This window comes from Macaca fascicularis, chromosome 5 (assembly GCF_037993035.2).
Source record: "Macaca fascicularis isolate 582-1 chromosome 5, T2T-MFA8v1.1".
In the NCBI taxonomy this organism is placed as follows: Eukaryota; Metazoa; Chordata; class Mammalia; order Primates; family Cercopithecidae; genus Macaca; species Macaca fascicularis.
In genome coordinates this window covers 2,744,278-2,765,532 of record NC_088379.1, presented here as the reverse complement: position 1 = coordinate 2,765,532, position 21,255 = coordinate 2,744,278, and the positions used below count along the sequence as shown (strand labels likewise).

Below are 21,255 nucleotides of genomic sequence, written 5' to 3'. Positions count from 1 at the left end.
CAACACCCTGCGCTGCCTGTGCTGGCAGCCACTCACCACTGGCTGGTCAAGGCCGCCATGCCTCTCCTCCTTCTCCACGGTCCTGCGGCAGTCCGGGCACACCCATAGCGGCAGGTGCAGCACACTGTTGCCCTTGGGAGCCATGGAAAGGGCCAATTTGCTCGCAGTCTTAATTCCACTCTCTAAGAATGAGGAGTCTTTCCGTTCACTTCTGCACAGAAGACAATAATCCCCAGCGGGGTAGGGTGGTGTCCTATGATTCATGCCAAAACTAAAAGGAGTCTGGAATAGAAAAAAAAAAAATTCTATTTTCAAAACCTCGTCTATAAAGCCAATATTAAAATACATGTATAGTTGTAAAACTAAAACTAAAATGCATGTGTATGCTTATATACAGAAACATAAAATAGGACATTTATTGAATAAAACTAAACCTAATGTTCTAGAAATTCATAATACTTCAAATAAAATAACAGTGCCATAAAGAAAATCTTAGATAGTACGAGTTAGAAAATTGTCCAATTAACCCCTTCACCTTGACCTCTGTATTACTTTTCCACCACATGCTAGAAATTATCAGCCTCGATTTTCAGACTGTTTACCAGAACTGGTTACCACCAACAAAGTCTGAAACCACTATTCTAGAGGCGTCTGTATACCAGGGCTCAGGCCCAAGATGGCAATTCTGGCTTAAGTGTGTCTGCAGATCTAAACCATCTCTGAGGTGGGCTGTCCAAATTCCAGATTCAAGATAAACAGGGAAATGATGGCAGCTGCACATCCAAGGCCCAGCCTCCCATCCAGGCCCAGCAATAATGATGCTGAGCTCATCTCCTATCACCTGATGTAAATAAACATCTGCATTTTCAAATAGGTCCTACAATGTGGGGCAAGGGGAAGAGGCCTTAGAGGTAGAAGAAAAAGGCAAGATTATTATACCTTAAAACCTCTCAAAAGATAACCACCCACTCTATCAAAAAATAAAATAAAATTAGCCTTTAAAACACAAATACAGAAAAAGAAACTGAAGGCTGGGCACAGCAGCTTACGCCTGTGATCCCAGCACTTGGGGAGGCAGAAGTGAGATATCATTTGAGCTCAGGAGTTTGAGACCAGCCTTGGTAACACAGCAAGACTTCGCCTCTACAAAATATCCAACTATTAGCCAGGCGTAGTGGTGCACACCTGTAGTTCCAGCTACTGGGGAGGCTGAGGTGAGAGGATTGCTAAAACCCAGCAAGTTGAGGCTGTAGTGAGCTGTGATCATGCCACTGCACTCTAGCCTGGGTGAGAGGGCAAGACCCTGTGTCAAAAGAAAGAAAGGAAAGAAAGGAAAGGAAAGAAAGGAAGGAAAGAAAAAGGAAAGGAAAGGAAGAAAAGAAAGAAAAGAAAGAAGAGAAAAGAAAAAAGAAAAGAAAGAGAGAAAGAAAGAGAGAAAGAAAAAAAGGAAAGAAAGGAAGAAAGGAAGAAAGGAAAGAAAGAAAAGAAAGAAAAGAAAGAAAAGAAAGAAAAGAAAGAAAAGAAAGAAAAGAAAGAAAAGAAAAGAAAGAAAAGAAAGAAAAGAAAGAAAAGAAAGAAAAGAAAGAAAAGAAAGAAAAGAAAGAAAAGAAAGAAAAGAAAGAAAGAAAGAAAGAAAGAAAGAAAGAAAGAAAGAAAGAAAGAAAGAAAGAATCGGTCCATCCAGCCTGGCCAACATGGTGAAACCCTGTCTCTATTAAAAACACAAAATTAGCCGGGCGTGGTGGTGTGCACCTGTAATCCCAGCTACTCAGGAGGCTGACACAGGAGAATCGTTTGAACCAGGAAGGTGGAGGCTGCAATGAGCCGAGATCACGCCACTGCATTCCAAACTGGGCGACAGAGCAAGACTCAGTTTCAAAAAAAAAAGACAATAAAAAAAGAAAAAGAAAGAAACTGAGTCTCACACGCCTGGAAATGGGGGTAAAGTCCCAAGGTCAGCAAGTGTGGGGCTGGGGGGGGAGACACAAGATTTTAACCCCTATCAACCCAATCCTAAGACGGGCCCTTCACACAGGCCTACCTCTGCACCTCAGGAGGAAGCCCCTTGAACTCTGCGGAGAGGCTGGAGAGACGCACTCCCAGGGAGCAGGGCAAAGGGAAGCCTCGCCTGGCATTCCAGAGGCAGCCAGAACCAGGCACACAGTGAGGTGGAGGGGTGAGAGAACCCCCGCTGGTCTCTCCTGCCATGTGGGGTGCTCTTGCTGCAGGACATGCCAGGTGAGAAGAGAGCAGACATGGCTGAGGCTGTTCTGGCTTTTCAGTCTCCATCTCCACCCAAAAGCTTCTCCAAGGCCGGCCAGCCCCACAGCTCTTCCCACAGCCTCGGGCTGTCTCCCTATCCCGCCACCCGGTGGTATTCAAAAGGACCCCGTGTGCATGACAGATTGGCCCCTCAACGGCCACTGAGGGCTCTCATTTGGACACCAGGCTCCATTCTTAAGACTTCCTGCTGACTGGCAGGAAGCACATATTTAAACAAGGGGCTGAATATATAAGTAAATGAATTAGTGATTGAAAGAATGAATGACAACACCAGCAAGACTCAAAAGATGTTCATATATATTCTCACGTTTCCATGACCCAGTGATCAAAACTGCTGACTCCTGTTACATCCACAGGGTTCAGAGTTTTCCCGAACCCAGCTCAGCAGCCATCCTGAGCTGAATGTTCGGGGCACAGGGGCAGAGAACTGGGTCCTACCTCCCCACAGTGTCCTAGGGAGCGCCAGACTACTCAAACCACTGAGTACCATGAGAATCCATGTATTTTTCCATACCAACAAATCCCAAAAACCTAAATGATGACCCAAAAAAAAAAAAAAAAAAGCACATCGATTTACTCCCATATAAAGCCATCTCTTTCCCTCAGGTCTTAGAAAACAGCTCCCATTGCTGGCAGAACAGCCACACCCATCAGAGCTTTCTGGCCTGCCCTTTTAATCACAGAATGAGATGCTGGGCTCTACAGACCCAAAGGTCCCCAAGCCTGAAATCATAATGTAAGAGCCAGAAATGACCAGAGAGACTAGAGGGCACACAGCTCAGCTCCCGGACATTCAGCAGTCATCCAGGATTTACTGAGCCCACCACATGCTCAGGGACTGGTCCAGGCACTGGGAGCACAATGGTGAAGAAAACTGTCAAAGACAAAGGCAATAAATAAGACAAATACATGAAAAATATTAACTAATTAAACATCGATAAGGAGAAAAACGTAACAGCAAAGAGGATCTGTGCCCTTTAATCTGGTGGCCAGTGAGGGTCTCCTTGGGGAGACCCCTGAAACCCACATGGCTGTACCTTGTGGGGAGCCCAGTGGCTGGCATTGGGCTGGCAAGAGCAGAAGGGGAGATGGAGGAGAGCTGAGGGCCACTCAAGTCAAGGCGTGACTCTGAGGCTGCGTGCAGAGAGATGGGATGGGAGAATGGGAAGAAACGACTATCTGCAATTTAGGAGCCAGACGGCAACAGCTTGGACCAGGGCTGCGGGAAGGGAAGTGGACAAGGCTGTGAAGGAGCCACCTGTCAGGTGTGAGAGGAGAAGAAGAGCCAGGGGCAAGCATGAAGCGTCAGGTGCTGGGTATTTTTTCATTCCTTCAGTTTCTGAGCTTAGTCGTGGGCCATAGTAGGGTTGTTTGGGAAGAGTCTGGTCCTTTTAGGGCTTATAGGCTCTGTAAGGCAGCATAGGAGCGCCTTTCCTCTTCTCCACAACTGAGGCAATATCCCCCTGAGCTGCCACCCAGGGTCCTGCAGGTTGTAAGATTTTCCCACAATGGCTGGTGGGAACACACACTGCTCCTGGCCCTGTGTGAGCTCCTAGGTTTGTCCCGCTCCTCACTTCCAGGATGCTAGCCCAGGCGCAGAGAGCTTCCCCACATGCACGTGCTTACGAGCCCTCAGCTGGGCTTGGGGAGAACCCTATGTAGAGCTCTTCCTTCGCCTCTTTGCAGTTCTCTCCGCTCTGGTACTCTGCTCTGCAAATTTACTTTGGCCTCCCCAAAGTCTCAACTCAGCCTTCTCAATCAAGGAGATCCTCAGGCTCGGTCTGGGCAGCTCTCCAAGTCCTAACCTTCAGACTCTCTCCAGGCAGGAAGCCCGGGCAACGCTGGGGCTTGCTGCGGTTATTCTCCTTCTCCCAGGGATCACTGTCCTGCCTGCCTGTGGTCCAATGTTGGAAAACTACTATTTGGTACATTTTGTGTTTTGTTTCATTGTTTGAGGGAGGAAGATAAATCCACTTTTAGTTACTACCTCTTGCTTGGAAGCAGAAGTCTAGTTACATTCATATTTTTAAAAATAAATGTACCAGGCTGGGCATGGTGGCTCATGCCTGTAATCCCAGCACTTTGCGAGGCCGAGGCAGGCAGATCAAGAGGTCAGGAGTTCAAGACTAGCCTGGCCAAATCGGTGAAACCCCGTCTCTACTAAAAATACAAAAAATCAGCCAGGTGTGGTGGTGCACGCCTGTAATCTCAGCTACTCAAGTTGAGGCAGGAGAATCACTTGAACCCATGAGGCGGAGGATGCGGTGAGCAGAGATCGCACCATTGCATTTCAGCCTGGGCAACAGAGCAACACTCCGTCTCAAAAAACAAAACAAAAAAAAAACATATACATATACACACACACCCCAGAATGAACGTTATACTAGTATCATCCCCCAAAGCCTACACACACATAGACGAAATATGTAAATACATAAAATGTGTATATATATCCATGTAAGGGACCAAGATAACTCAGAAATTTTTGCATAGGAGAATATGGACATATGGCTAAGATGGCAGTATTGCTGAAAACACTTTGGGAACACTACTAACAGCTGAGTTCTACATCTATGATGTATTTTACCTTTTCTGAATAAACTGATTTTCTACCACCCAGTGATTGTGGCCTGTGTGCATGGGGGTGGGAGGTGTGTGTGTGTATCATAAAAGACACTAAATCATAATAGCGTTTGTTTTCTTGCTAGGCTTATATTCTAGTTTTGAAATTTGTTTCCAAAATGAAATTCCAAATTAAACATGAAAACTCAGACTTACTAAAAATACTTTACAGATAAACTTCTTATAAACATGAAGAAAAAAGGGCATTTTAGGGCTAAAAAAACAGTAAAAGCAATATCCTCTCCGGTAACGGTAGCACAACCCAGATTAGACCACCCCACGAAGGCTAAAGCAGGAGGCACACAAAACAAAGGCCCCGTGCTGGTGACACTGCCACCTCCTGTCGACTGGCCTTCAGGGCTGTCTGCTCCCCACATGTCCTCCATCTCCTGTCAAAATCCCCTCACACTGTACCTATGACCAGAACATTCTCTGCCTTAAACCCTTCTATTGTTCCTGCTGCCTAAAAAGATCAAGTCCTCAGCAAAGGATCAAGCAGGATACACCAGGCCCTTGGTCAGTGTGTTCTTGCAAAATCACCCACTTCAAACTCTTACAGTTCCACACTCCCACCCCATCCAACTATGTGGCTTTATCTCTTCCTTCCTTCATACTTGCTACTTGCTTCCCTAAAACACCAATCTCCCCGCCCTTCCTTTATGAGACAACTGCGAGGCATCCCTTCAAACCCCACTATGGTAACTTTTTTTTGAATTTTGCTCCCTACCCTTCAATCAATACATGTCACACACAGCTAATTACAACAACTCCTGTACAACTTCTACACTTGTTTTTTTTTTTTTTTTTTTGAGAGGGAGTCTTGCTCTGTGATCCAGGCTGGAGTGCAGTGGCATGATCTCGGCTCAATGCAACCTTCACCTCCCAGGTTCAAGTGATTCTCCTGCCTCAGCCTACCAAGCAGATGGGATTACAGGTGCCTGCCACCACGCCTGGCTAATTTTTTGTATTTTTAGTAGAGATGGGGTTTCACCATGTTAGCCAGGATGGTCTCCATCTCCTGACCTCATGATCCACCCGCCTCAGCCTCTCAAAATGCTGGGATTACAGGTGTGAGCCACCGCACCTGGCCAACTTCTACACTTTCTATAGACTTATCATATAATCATTTTACTACAAAATTATCTTTCACATATCCATCTTCCCATTAGATACTCAACATTATGAATGTCCATAATGCACCCAGCATCCGGTAGGCACCCAGTAAATGCTAAGGGAACTGAAATGACTAGTCCAAATCAATAATCTACGCTTTGTCTTGTCTACCTCAACCACAATTTTCTTTTTTTTTTTGAGACAGAGTCTCCCTCTGTCACCAGGCTGGAATGCAGTGGCGCCATCTCAGCTCACTGCAACCTCCACCTCCTGAGTTCAAGTGATCCTCCTGCCTCAGCCTCCCGAGTAGCTGGGACTACAGGCGGGAGCCACCACGCCCAGCTAATTTTTGTACTGTTAGTAGAGACGGGGTTTCACCACGTTGGCCAGGATGGTCTTGATCTCCTGACCTCATGATCTGCCCACCTCAGCCTCCCAAACTGCTGGGATTACAGGCGTGAGCCACCGTGCCTGGCCAATTTTCTGCATTTTTATACATGATCTTTTTTTCTTTTTTTTTTTTTTGAGATGGAGTCTCACTCTGTTGCCCAGGCTGGAGGGCAGTGGCACGATCTCAGCTCACTGCAACCTCCGCCTCCCGGATTCAAGCGATTCTCCTGCCTCAGCCTCCTGAGTAGCTGGGACTACACGCCTGTGCCACCACAGTCGGCTAATTTTTATATTTTTAGTAGAGACAGGGTTTCACCATGTTGGTCAGGCTGGTCTCAAACTCCTGACCTTGTGATCTGCCTACCTCGGCCTCCCCAAGTGCTGGGATTACAGGCATGAGCCACCAAGACCAGCCTATACATGATATTTTATTAGCTACCTGCACTCAAGTCCAGGGAACACTGTTATGTGTAGTCACTAAAATATCTGTGCCCTTTTCCCTTTCTTTCCTGAACTCAGCTTTCCTAAAGCATATGCAGGTTCTTTGAGCAAAAGGCATTGCCTGGAGAGCAATTACTAACATCAATACTTAAACCTCCTTCTCAGTGGTTACAAAGAGATTGGTAACAATCATATCATGAGTTAGGTACAAAACTACCTTAAGTATTTTGGGCTCTGTGATAAATAATTTCTGTAATCTTACAGAGTAAATACTCAGCAATTTATAATTTCAAGGCTTTTCCATGGAAACTCAATAAAATTCAGCAAACAGTGATTGATTCTACATTATTACAGCATCCTTTTAAATAGCTAATATAACAGTTTTCCTCAGGACTTACTTTTTTTAAAGAATGAACTCTGAAGGATTTACTTTTAATTTCAGTTTACATATTAGGAAAAAAAGAGAAAAATCTAATGAAAACTGCAACTGTTTCTAATGATTGCCCCTGAATTGCCCTATTAAATGGCCAGTGGTTCCATAGATGTAAATAAGATGGTTTTAAGGCATTAATGAAGGCATAGTGGCATTTGCTGGAACTATAGTTACATAAAATGTTTTTCTCCACATAATGTTACTAATGTGGTTTTTCCTATACAAATGTGGTTGCTATGTTCTAAGTCTACTAAACAACATAATTACTATTTGTTTTGATGCTACTTATCCAGAAGAAAACAAATGTCTGAGCCAGCCTCAGAACACGTCTGGATGCCAGGGCAAGTTTCGTATCCCTGCTCTGTCATGGGACAGCACAACAAGTATCTACAAAATACTTCAAGTCTCTACATTCAAGCTTCATACAGCAAAAGAGCAAAACAGCTTGAATTTATTAATAGCAGCAGACTTACATGTCTTTCTAACATACTGTTCTTTGCCAATCTTTAAAGTAAAATTAATCTACTAAGGTCAAATAAAAAGTTGGTATAAAAGGGCTAACTTCTCACACTGCAGTTTGTATCCCCTTCAATCTCTGAAGGTTCCTGAAAAATCAAAGTAACCAGTCATTTTGCATAAGGTATTAACAGTCTTTACAGCAATACCCAGAAATGACCAGAGGGAAAAATAAAACTACTTAAATAGAAAAATGGCTGAAAATGGCTTTTATTCAGAGACAATAAATGGAATAGGTAGGTAGCATCTGAAAATTAACTGACCTGAAGCAATTCCGAAGTAGTCATTTGCACACCTGACAAGCCCCAAGTCACCCACACCTCTGTGATGGGACCTTGTCCATCACCATCACCTGTGCTCCCCTAGCAGCAGGGAGGCATCTGGCCCAAGGACAGCCAAACCAGAGGCTAGCCAGTGACCTAAAACAGTGGGGCCCACAGGGAATACTTGCTTTTTTATAGAATCCTCTCCTTCCCGTAATACAATGTTGATAAAGCTAAGTCACCAAGCTGACGACTAAAAATTTTATGGTCCACATAATTCAAAAGATGAGGAGATGACTTAAGGTAAGGAGGCACCGGAACTTTCATGGCAGGACACAAGGAAAGGAGCAAGGTCCCTGAGCCTAACGAGGGAACTTGAGAGGAAGGGGAGCTGTGGAGTAGATGTGGGGATCTCCAGCTTGGTCAGTGCAGAGCAGGGTGCCCAGAAGGGAAGAACAGGGACATGGCACTCCGTGCTGAGGAGTATGAAGGAAGACGGGTATTCACAGACTGCTGAGGGTGGTGTGAGCGCCAGCAATCTTTTGGAAAAGCACTTGGCAGTAGTTTTCACAGCTCCTACACATCCACAGACCTGCGCCTGTGCCCTCCTTTCCAACGTCCTCCAACTACCTCTTCACAACCACGTGCACCAGACCCCACCCTGTCACCACTTGAGGACCACCCCATTGATTCCATCCTCTTCTCATATCATCAGTTTCTCTTTCTTTCCTGCATCACTTCCATTAGGATGCAAACATGCTGTGTCTCCCATTCTGAAGAAACACAATGATCTCCTCTCAGTGGCACTTCTGCCCCAGTTTCTCACTGCCTATCTTTTCCTTTCTCTAGCAAACTCCTTCAGAGTTGTCCACCCCAGTTCTTTCTTTTTAAACTTTTTTTCTTTTATTTACATATTTTGAGATAGGGTCACTCTGTTGCCCAGGCTGGACTGCAGTAGCACGATCTTGGCTCACTGCAACCTCCACCTCCCGGGCTATCAAGTGATCCACCTGCCTCAGTCTCCCAAGTAGCTGGAACTACAGGCATGCACCACCACGCCCGGCTAATTTGTGTATTTTTAGTAGAGACGATGTTTTGCTAGGTCACCCAGGCCAGTCTTTTTTTTTTTTTTTTTTTTTTTTTTTGAGACGGAGTCTCGCTCTGTCACCCAGGCTGGAGTGCAGTGGCCGGATTTCAGCTCACTGCAAGCTCCGCCTCCCGGGTTCATGCCATTCTCCTGCCTCAGCCTCCGGAGTAGCTGGGACTACAGGCGCCCGCCACCTCGCCCGGCTAGTTTTTTGTATTTTTTAGTAGAGACGGGGTTACACCGGGTTAGCCAGGATGGTCTCGATCTCCTGACCTTGTGATCCGCCCGTCTCGGCCTCCCAAAGTGCTGGGATTACAGGCTTGAGCCACGGCGCCCGGCCGCAGGCCAGTCTTGAACTTCTGGGCTCAAGCGATCCTTTCACCTCAGACTCCTGAGTAGCTGAGACCACAGGCATGTGCCATCACACCCAATTTTGGAGGTGGGCCTAATGGGAAGCGCTTGGGTCATAAGGGCAGATCCCTCATGAATGGCTTGAAGCTGTCTTTGCAGCACTGAGTGAGTTCTCATTCTATTAGTTCCCCGAGAGCTAGCTGTTAAAAAGAGCCTGGGTTGGCCGGGCGCGGTGGCTCAAGCCTGTAATCCCAGCACTTTGGGAGGCCGAGGCGGGCGGATCACAAGGTCAGGAGATCGAGACCACAGTGAAACCCCGTCTCTACTAAAAATACAAAAAATTAGCCGGGCGCGGTGGCGGGCGCCTGTAGTCCCAGCTACTCAGGAGGCTGAGGCAGGAGAATGGCGGGAACCCGGGAGGCGGAGCTTGCAGTGAGCCGAGATCGCGCCACTGCACTCCAGCCTGGGCAACAGCGTGAGACTCCGTCTCAAAAAAAAAAAAAAAAAAAAAAAAAAAAAAAAAAAAAAAAAAAAAAAAGAGCCTGGCACCTCCTTCCCCATCTCTCTTGCTTTTTCTCTCATCATGTCATCTGGACACACTGGGTCCTCTTCACCTTGTGTCATAAGTGGAAAAAACCCGAGGCTCTCACCAGATGCAAATGCGGCACCATGCTTCTTATACAACTTGCAGAACCAGGAGCAAAATTATCCAGCCTCAGGTATTCCTTATAGCAACACAAACGAACTAAGACATAGAAGTTTAATTTCACATAAAGCATACAAAATTGTAAAGGGCCAAGAATAGCCAAAACACTCATGAAGAACAATACAGAGTGACTATTAAGGCTTATTAAAAAGCTATACCAGGCTGAGCATGGTGGCTTCCTCCTGTAATCCCAGTACTTTGAGAGGCTTGGGTGAGAGGGCTGCTTGAGCCCAGGAGTTCAAGGTCACCTGGGCAACAGAGGGAGACCCTGTTTCTACAAAACATTTAAAAATAAGCCAGGCATAGTGGCGTGCCCCTGTAGTCCCAGCCACTCAGAAGGCTGAGGTGGGAAGATTGCTTGAGCTCAGGAGGTTGAGGCTACAATGAGCCATCCTCCTGACACTGCATTCCAGCCTGGGCAACAGAGCAGGACCCTGTTCTCAACAACAAAAAATGCTATAGTAATTCAGAGAATGCAGTACTGGCCACCCAAGGATAGAAAAGTAGACAAAGGGGCCGGGCACGGTGGCTCACGCCTGTAATCCCAGCACTTTGGGAGGCCGAGGCGGGTGGTTCACGAGGTCAGGAGATAGAGATCATCCTGGCTAACATGGTGAAACCCCGTCTCTACTAAAAATATGAAAAAATTAGCTGGGCATGGTGGCGGGCACCTGTAGTCCCAGCTACTAGGGAGGCTGAGGAAGGAGAATGGCATGAACCTGGGAAGCAGAGCTTGTAGTGAGCCAAGATCACGTCACTGCACTCCAGCCTGGGCGACACAGCGAGACTCTGTCTCAAAAAAAAGAAAGAAAGAAAAATAGACAAAGGAACAATATAGAATCAACGTATGATACACAGACACTAAATTTATAACCAAGATGGCATTCTACAATACTATGGAAAGAATGGCCTTTTAAAGTTAACACAGAACAACTAGATACCCAAATCAGGGGAAAAAATGAAATTGGGCCCCATCTCACACCATACACAAAAATAAATTCCATAATTATAGACCTAAATGTGAAAGATGATGGATAATATCCTCTTGACCTTGGGTAAAGGAAAACATTTTCAAGACAGACACCAAAAGCACTAAAGCATAAAGGAAAAGATCAACAGATTCAACTACATACATATATTTTTTTGAGACAGAGTTTCGCTCTTGTTGCCCAGGCTGGAGTGCAATGGCACAATCTCAGTTCACTGCAACCTCTGCCTCCTGGGTTCAAGTGATTCTCCTGCCTCAGATTCCTGAGTAGCTAGGATTACAGGCATGCACCACCACACCTGGCTAATTTTGTATTTTTAGTAGAGATGGGGTTTCTCCATGTTGATCAGGCTGTTCATGAACTCCCGACCTCAAGTGATCTGCCTACCTCAGCCTCCTAAAGTGCTGGGATTACAGACATGAGCCACTGCGCCCAGCCCAGATTCAACTATTTAAAAATCATTTATTTTTAGGGATGCAGTCTCGCTCTGTCACCCAGGCTGGTGTGCAGTAGCGCAATCTTGGCTCACTGCAACCTCCACCTCCCAGGTTCAAGCAATTCTGCCTGCCTCAGCCTCCCCAGCATCTGGGACTACAGGTGCCCACCACCATGCCCAGCTAATTTCTGTTTTTTTAGTAGAGATGGAGTTTCGCCATGTTGGCCAGGCTGGTCTTGAATGCCTGACCTCAGGTGATCTGCCCACTTCAGCCTCCCAAAGGGCTAGGATTACAGGTGTGAACCGCCATACCCAGCCTAAAATTTAAAACTTCTATTAGATAAACATTAAGAAAATGAAAAAAATGACCAAAAAAACGTGAAAAATGAGAAAAATAGGAAAAAGATTACACAACTTGGTTGAAAAAATTGGGCAAAAGACTTGAACAGGTTCTTCACAACAGATGACCCAAATGGTCTATAGACATAAACACACGAAAAGATGATGTTACATATCATAGATAAATTAAATCATAGTACCACCATTTACCCACCAAAGAGGCTGAAATAAAAAATTAGGACACAAACCATGCTCAACCAAAAACATGAAACAATGGGAACTCTCAAGCACTGCTGGCAGAGTGAAAATAGGTATAACCACTTTGGGAAACAGGCATTACATGAAGACTGTGACCCAGTAATTCCTTTTCTGGATATCTACCTTTCCTCATAAGTCCTGTATGCACCAAAATACGTGTACAAGAGTATTCATGCCAGCCCCAAACTAGAAATAACCCATAAACTGTAGAATGAATGGTCATCTCTACAGTGAAATACTACATAGGAATTAAAATGGATAAACCATAGCTAAGTTCAAAACAAATAAATCTTTCAAATATTGTTGGGTGAGACAAGTTGTATACCCTAGATTATTCAGTATGGATGCTTCCATCTATATAAGGTACAAAAACAGGCAAAACTATAGTGCTGAGATGTTTAGTTTTTTCCCTTTCCCTTTCCTTTAGACAGAGTCTTGCTCTGTCACCAGGCTGGAGTGCAGTGGCACGGTCTCCGCTCATGGCAACCTCCTCCGCCCGGGTTGAAGCGATTCTCCTGCCTCAGCTTCCTGAGTAGCTGGGACTATAGGCACGCACCACCACACCAAGCTAATTTTTGAATTTTCAGTAGAGATGGGGGTTTCACTATGTTGGTCAGGATGGTCTAGATTTCTTGACCTCATGATCCACCCACCTCAGTCTCCCAAAGTGCTGGGATTACAGGTGTGAGCCACCACACCCTGCTGTTTAGTATGTTTAACGAAAGGAAAAGAAAGGAAACTGTAATCGAGTAGTAGCCTTTAGTGGGCTTTTGGAGTCCTGGTAATGTTCTATTTCCTCATCTGAATGGTGCTTATACCAGGGGTCAAATTAATTTGCAAACCTGTACATTACTTTTATGCATTTTTATAGTATATAACAGTAACAGTGAGAAATATTCTTTAGAAATGGGGTCTTTTTTTTTGAGACGGAGTCTCACTCTGTCGCCCAGGCTGGAATGCCGTGGCACAATCCTCACTCACTGCAACCTCTGCCTCCCAGGTTCAAGCAATTCTCCTGCTTCAGCCTCCTGAGTAGCTGGGATTACAGGTGTAAGCCACCACGCATGGCTAATTTTTTTAAGAAACGTTCTTTAAAGAAATACATTTTGGACAAATGAACAAGGTGATTCCACAGGGAGAGATCTCTCAATAAATGATACACAACGGGATATGAATATGGAGGGGGGGACACCTCCAACTTCACCTCACACCATACCCAAAATTAACTTGAAATAGATCACAAACCTATACATATATAACAGCTAAAATTACAAAACCTCTAGAAGAAAACAAAGGAGAAAGTTTTCCCAATCTTGGAGTAGACAAAGATCTCTTGAGACCCCAAAAGCACTAATCATTAAAAAAAATTGGTAAACTGGACTTACACCAAAAAACTTCTGTTCCTCAAGACATGGCTGCTTCTGGCTTCTGCACTAGGATGAAGAGAGCTGGGCGAGCATACTGCTCACCCTTACAGTGCGAAACAGCCAGACTAACTTCATATCTATGACTGTTTCTGAACCTGCTGAGGTTACAGAACAAACACTGGCCCATAATCTCAAGTGCTGTCAGGGAAAGAAAACACATCCACTCACCTGGGGTAGACACAATCAGACACCGGTAAGAAGAGTTCGGCAAGAATAAAAGACAAATTGCAAAAGGCTGAGTACAGGCTGTCAAGACAATTTCTGGCAGCTGCAGAAACTGGGAAAGCCTGCACTACTTCACAGGCTCTTTCTCCGTGGCACTCAGGACGCAATCACTGAAAAGATCTGAAAGAGCCCTAAGAATCACAGACGGTAGTACAGAACGCAGGGAGGGGACCAGGAGCCAGGAAGGAGGGGCAAGAAATTCCACTCAAATCCTTCCTCTCAACCTCCACTCAGAAACAAAAGTCCTAATTTGTGGGGGGCCGGGGCGGGGAGGGGGGGAAGGCTTTGGTGAACACTTACTGTGACTAGGGGAAGGGAAGAGGGAGAGGAGGGACCTAGTTCTGCAAAAGGGGCAAGATTACACAGCGAGTTAGGGAAAAGGCGGAGCTGAGACAGCCGCACCTCTGAAGTCCAGGGTTACTAGACACGTCTAAAACTCAGGTGCGGCCAGGCGCGGTGGCTCGTGCCTACAATCCCAGCACTCTGGAAGGCTGAGGCGAGCAAATTACCTGAGGTCAGGAGTTTGGCACCAGCTTGGCCAACATGCTGAAATACAGACAGGGTTCTGTCTCTACTAAAAATACAAAAATTGGCTGGGCATGGTAGCGGGTGCCTGTAGCTACTTTGGAGGCTGAGGCAGAAGAATCGCTTGAACCCGGGAGGCGGAGGTTGCAGTGAGCTGAGATTGCACCACTGTACTCCAGCCTGGGCAACAAGAGCAAAACTCCATCTCAAAAAACAACAACAACAACAACAAACTGAGCCTTAACCAAAAAAAGAGGCTGCACCCCACTATCACTACACACTTCCAAGTCAAAAAGCTTCAAACAACAGCCAACAGCAGAATACAGCTGGGAGAAGAATATGCAAAGAAACCGCCTGTGAAATACAAGAAAGAAAGAAGACTTAAAACAGAATTTCAAACACTGCCATGGTAAAACACTCCTCATCCTAGATCCAAGCCGCCTCTACAAAAATTCAAAGCCTGTGCTGCATAACACACATCAAATAATAAACTGAGGCCAACTCTAAACAGAGCAGAAAACATAATGGTTGAGAATTTTCCAAAATTAATGACAAACACCAAACCGCAGATCCAAGAAGCACAGAGAACGTTAAAAAACAAACAACAACAACAACAAAACAAACACCTGGTCCTATCACTCCTCACTTCTCAAAACAAAAGACAACCGGATACACAACTAATTAGGACAAAAGTCAGGCTCAACCAAGAATACGAAAATAAGAAAGAAAGAAGAGAGAGAGAGGAGGGAGAAGGAGGTAGAAGGAAGGAAGGAAACAAACACTGACCAAGTACAGCGGGGCTCGTGCCTGTAATCCCAGCACTTGTTGGGGTGAGAGGATTGCTTGAACCCAGGAGTTCAGGAGCAGCCTGGGCAACATAGCAAGACCTCATCTCTACAAAAAAGTTAAAAAAATTAGACCACACTTGTGGTCTCAGCTACTAGGGAGCCTGAGGTGGAGAAATGCTTGAGCATGGGAGGTCGAAGCTGCAGTGAGCTGTGATCATGTCACTGCATTCCAGCCTGGGCAACAGAGCAAGACCTTGTCTTGAAAAGAATGGGGGCCGGGGGAGGAGAAGAGAGACTGAAAGCAGCTAGGGATAAAAGAAACATTACACATGGAAGAACAAAAACAATTACAGCAGGATTCTTGTGAGAAACCATAAAAACCAGAAGAGAGTAATTTTTCTAAAATCTGGGGGAAAAAATAGCTTTTAACTGTGACTTCTATACCCAGCAAAGGGATCTTTTAAAAGTAAAGGAGAAGGGCTAAGCGCGGTGGCTCATGCCTGTAATCCCAGCACTTTGGGAGGCTGAGGCAGGCAGATCATGAGGTCAGGAGATTGAGACTATACTGGCTAACACGGTGAAACCCCATCTCTACTAAAAATACAAAAAATTAGCCATGCGTGGTGGCGGGCACCTGTAGTCCCAGCTACTCGGGAGGCTGAGGCAGGAGAATGGTGTGAACCCAGGAGGCAGAGCTTGAAGTGAGCCAAGATCGCACCACTGCACTCTAGCCTGAGCTGGAGCAAGACAGAGCGAGACTCCATCTCAAAAAATAAAAATAAATAAATAAATAATATAAAGGAGAAAGACAGACTTTCTCAAACAAAAACAGGAAATTTATTGCCAGCATACCTAACCCACGTAAAACATTGAAGTATTTCAGAAGCTGGGCATGGTGGCTCACGCCTGTAATCTCAGCACTTTGGGAGGCCGAGGCAGGCGGACTGCCTGAGCTCAGGAGTCGAGACCAGCCTGGCAACACAGTGAAACTCCATCTCTACTACAATACAAAAAATTAGCTGGGAGTGGTGGCATGCGCCTGTAATCCCAGCTACTCAGGAGGCTGAGGCAGGAGAACTGCTTGGACCTGGGAGGCAGAGGTTGCAGTGAGCCAAGATTGTGCCACTGCACTCCAGCCTGGGTTACAGAGCGAGACTCCGTCTCCAAAAAAAGAAAGAAAGAAAACATTTCAGAAAGAGAGAATACGGTATCAGACCAAAACCTAGATCTACAAAAGAAATGGCAATCCCAAAAATGGAATAAAATAAATCAATGGGGTTTTTTGTGTTTTTTTTGAGATGGAGTCTTGCTTTGTCGCCCAGACTGGAGTGCAGTGGCACGATCTCGGCTCACTGCAACCTCCACCTCCTGGGTTCACGCCATTCTCCTGCCTCAGCCTCCTGAGAGTAGCTGGGACTACAGGCGCCCGCCACCATGCCCGGCTAAGTTTTTTTTATTTTTAGTAGAGACGGGGTTTCAACGTGTTAGCCCGGATGGTCTCGATCTCCTGACCTTGTGATTTGCCCGCCTCGGCCTCCCAAAGTGCTGGGATTACAGGCGTGAGCCACCGCGCCTGGCCAAATCAGTGGGTTTTAAAAAAATTTAAAAAGAACAGAGGTTTATTTGGCTCACAGTTCTGTAGACTATACAAGCATGGCACCAGCATCTGCTCACCTTCTAGTGAGGCCACAGGAAGCTTTTACTCATGGCAAAAGGCAAAGGAGGAACAAATGTATCACATGGCAAGAGAGTGAGGAGCCAGAGATAGAGCGGGGAGGCCCCAGACTCTTTTTAACAACCAGATTTCAAGTGAACTAACAAAGCAAGAACTCATTCATTACCATGGGGAGGGCATTCATGAAGTTATTCATGAAGACCCACCCCCATGATCCAACACTTCCCAGCAGACCCTAGCTCCAAAATGGGGGGATGTGTCATTTTATTTTTTTAAGTTTGGGGGTACATGTGCAGCATGTACAGGTTACACAGGTAAACATGTATCACAGGGGTTTGTTGTACTGATTATTTCTTCACCCAGGTAGTAAGCCTAGTAGCCATCAGTTGTTATTTTTCCTGATCCTCTCCCTCCTCCCACCCTCCACCCTTTGATAGGCCACAGTGTGTGTTGTTCCCCTCTATGTGTCCATGTGTTCTCATCACCTATAAGTGAGAATATAAAAGTTCCCGTATTAGTTTAAGGATAATGGCCTCTAGCTCCATCCAAGTCCCTGAAAAGAACAGGATCCCATTCTTTTATATGGCTGCATAGTATTCCATGGTATATATGTACCATGTTTTCTTTATCCAATCTATCTATCATTGATGGGCATTTGGGTTGATTCCATGTCTTTGAATAAACACATGCATGCATGTGTCTTTGTAACAGAACAATTTATATTCCTTTGGGTATATACCCAATAATGGGATTACTGGGTTGAATGGTATTTCTGACTTTAGGTCTTTGTGGAATTGCCATACCGTCTTCCACAATGGTTAAACTAATTTACACTCCCACCAACAGTGTATAAGCGTTCCTTTTTCTCTCACCACCATCTGTTATTTTTTAACTTTTTAATAACAGTCATTCTCACTGCTGAAAAATCAGTGTTTTCACTTTTTTTTGTTGTTGTTGTTTTGGTTTTGTTTTTGAGACAGGGCCTCACTGTCACCTAGGCTGGAGCACACTGGCATGATCCCTGGTCTCTGCTGCTGTAACCTCCCAAGCTTAAGCAATCCTTCCACCTCAGCCTCCTAACTGGGACCACAGGCAAGTGCCATCATGCCTGGCTAATATTTTTTATTTTTTGTAGAGAAAGGACCTTGTTATGTTGCCCAGGTTGGTCTCCAACACCTGGGCTTAAGTGATTCTCCTGCCTCAGCCTCCCAAAGTGCTGGGATTACAGGTGTGAGCCACCACGCCCAGCCAGCCTTATTTTTGATTGCACTTTTAGTGCAATTAAAGATTGATTTTCAAATACAAAAATAGCAATGTACTATGTGTTTATAGCATATGTAGAAGCAAAATGTGTAACATCAATAGCACAAAGGATGAAGGGAGGAATTGGCAATATACTGTACAAGGTTCTTGTACTACTGTGAAGTGGTATATGACAGCATTTTTTTTTTTTTTTTTTTTGAGACAGAGTCTCACTCCATCACCCAGGCTGGAGTGCAGAGGTACGATCTCAGCTCACTGCAACCTCCACCTCTCAGGTTCAAGCAGTTATCATGCCTCAGCCTTCCAAGTAACCGGGATTACAGTCATGTACCACTACATCTGGCAAATTTTTTTGTATTTTTAGTAGAGACGGGGTTTCACCATGTTGGTCAGGCTAGTCTCGAACTCCTGACCTCACGTGATCCACCCACCTCAGCCTCCCGAAGTGCTGGGATTACAGGCATAAGCCACCGCACCCAGTCATGCTATCATCTGAAGGTACGCTCTGGATTAATTTAAAACATATACTGCTGGCCAGGCGTAGTGGTGATTCATACTTGTAATTCCAGAACTTTGGGAGGCTGAGATGGGAGGACCGCTTGAGGCCAGGAGTTCAAGACCAGTCTGGGCAACAAAAGCAAGACCTCCATCTCATTTACTGTGATCACACCACTGCATTCCAGCCTGGGTTACAGAGCGAGACCCTGCCTCAACAAAAATAAAGTTACACTGTGTGCCTGCCTTCCCTTCTACTTCCTCTGCCTCTGACACCCCTGAGATGGCAAGACCAACCTCTCCTCTTCCTCCTCAACCTAGTCAATGTAAAGAGAATGAGGATGAAGACCTTTATCATGATCCACTTCCACTTAATAAACAGTAAACATTTTATTTTCTCTAACTTACTTTATTGTAGGAATACAGTAGCTAATACCTGTAAGAAACAAAGTATTTGTTCATCGAATGTTTATAGTATTGGTAAGACTTCTGGTCAACAGTAGGCTATTGGTAGTTAAGGTTTTGGAGAGTTGAAAGGTATAAGCAAATTTTTGACAGCACAAGAGGGTCAGCATCCCTAACCCCTGCTTTGTTCAAGGGTCAACTGTCCTTAAAACAGGCAGTATAAGAATGACTGAAGAAAACTCACTGTTTACCCTTAAGCAAGAATTAACCCCTCCAAGCCTCAGTTCCTATTTTGTAAATGGAGGATTGAGGGGGAAAAAAAAAACCTATTCAGAAGGTTGCCATAGAATCAAATGAGATATGGTAAATCAAGTGCTTGATACAGAGTCTAGCACATAGTAATCATTAGTCAAAATGGCAGCTATTTATTATCATTAAGATGATGAAATTTCAAACACAAGCAAAATAAAGCAGGAAAATGCAAAAAAATAAACGCATGGGTAGAAAATTAAAATTAGAAAAATACTCTAAGTAACAGATTACTTTACTAGGAATGGACAGGGTGGCATGCACCCGTGGTCTCAGTTACTCAAGGAGGCTAAGGTGGGAAAATTGCTTAAGCCTGGGAAGTAAAGGCTGCAGTGAGCTTGACTGCACCACTGGGTGATAGAGCAAGACCCTGTCTCAAAAACAAACCAACAAAAAACAGAAGAAATAAATCTACAGTTACAGTCCTAACAATATTTAGTACCTGAAGAGAGGGATAGGGGATAGTCATTGTATTCCCAGTAGCTACCACAGTAACCAGTACATAATAATGTGCTAATGGATGTTTGTTGAATGAACAGATTCAGAAAAACAACAAAACTGAGAACATTATACAGTATAACAAAACTTTAGATGTCTGGCCAATGCTGTGCTTAAAGTTCATAGCTCTAATTGCTAGTATTATTTTGAACAGCTCAAGATTAGAAATCAATTCAGAAATGCCCTAAATAGGATGGGAATGAGTTGTTACTAAATTTTTTTTTTTTTGTGACGGAGTCTCGCTCTGTCGCCCCGGCTGGAGTGCAGTGGTGCGATCTCTGCTCACTGCAAGCTCCGCCTCCTGGGTTCACACCATTCTCCTGCCTCAGCCCCCCAAGCAGCTGGGACCACAGGCGCCCACCAGTTGTTACTAAATATTAAAACAGAAGTTAATGAATCAGAGGTCAGGTGTGGTGGCTGACGCCTGTAATCCCAGCACTTCAGGAGGCTGAGGCAGGTGGATCACTTGAGGTCAGGAGTTCAAGACCAGCCTGGCCAACATGGCAAAACCCCATCTCTACTAAAAATAAAAAAATCAGCCAGGTGTGGTGGCAGGTGCCTGTAATTCCAGCTACTCAGGAGGCTGAGACAGTAGAATCGCTTGAACCCAGGAGGTGGAGGTTGCAGTGAGCTGAGATCATGCCAGTGCACTCCAGCTTCAGTGACAGAGTGAGATTCCGTCTCCAAAAAAAAAAAAAAAACACTTTTAATTGAGTGAACAGATTGTCAAAATTGATTCAGCAAGAAACATTAAACCTAGACCGATGACCACAAAGAAATTTTCAGGTCTAGAAAGTTTAATGGGTCTTCTAAGGAACACAATAGTCCCAAGCACTAACAATGTGTTTTTACTTCATGGAGTTGAAAATTAAAATGTTTAACACCAAAAATATCTTGTAAGGTATGATATGTCACCTGGGCAACACATGGAGGCTTCGTCTTAAAAAAGAAAAAAGTAGTAATAACAGTAACTACCTGGAATAAATATTACATGGCCCCCATAATATTCTCAAAGAAAGTCAGGTGTTTTAGTCCTCATGTCAACTAAAACCTTAGATAATGTAACTTTAAAATGAACACCTGTAAGAAAACCAAGCAACCAAATGTAAATCTCAAGAAATTGCTTTGTGAATATGTTACAGCAATTACTGGCTCTAAACTACAAAGACTGGTCAGAGAATCAGCACATCACTATTCCTGCTGCCTCTGTATCTGCTACAGTATCTCCATGAGCCCCTTTAGCCCAAAGCGCTGAACAAGGCCTTTGCCTTTCTGTGCCTATTACCACAGCATAAAACTGGGGTAACAACAGCACCTACTACTTCAAATTACTTTGAGGACTAGAAGCACACACATATATAAATGTTGAGAACAGTGTCTGATAAGCATTGGCTAGTATTTAGATATTCAGATTTAGT

General features: G+C 44.8%; 1 protein-coding gene across 18 annotated transcripts in view; it reads right to left on the bottom strand.

Annotated features, from left to right (window-relative positions):
- Positions 1-21,255, bottom strand: part of FAM193A (family with sequence similarity 193 member A) — a 199,896-nt gene that overhangs the window by 139,194 nt on the left and 39,447 nt on the right. For 17 of the 18 annotated variants that reach the window (XR_012434560.1, XM_065544685.2, XM_074039248.1 and 14 more), the window contains exon 2: positions 37-282. The exons of the other annotated variant lie outside the window; for it this stretch is intronic. Coding sequence is in view for 16 of the 17 variants with exons in the window: in XM_065544685.2 (XP_065400757.1) it covers positions 37-282 (246 nt within the window). In the remaining variant the exon portion in view is untranslated. The remainder of the gene's footprint in view (positions 1-36; positions 283-21,255) is intronic. 18 annotated transcript variants of the gene reach the window in all.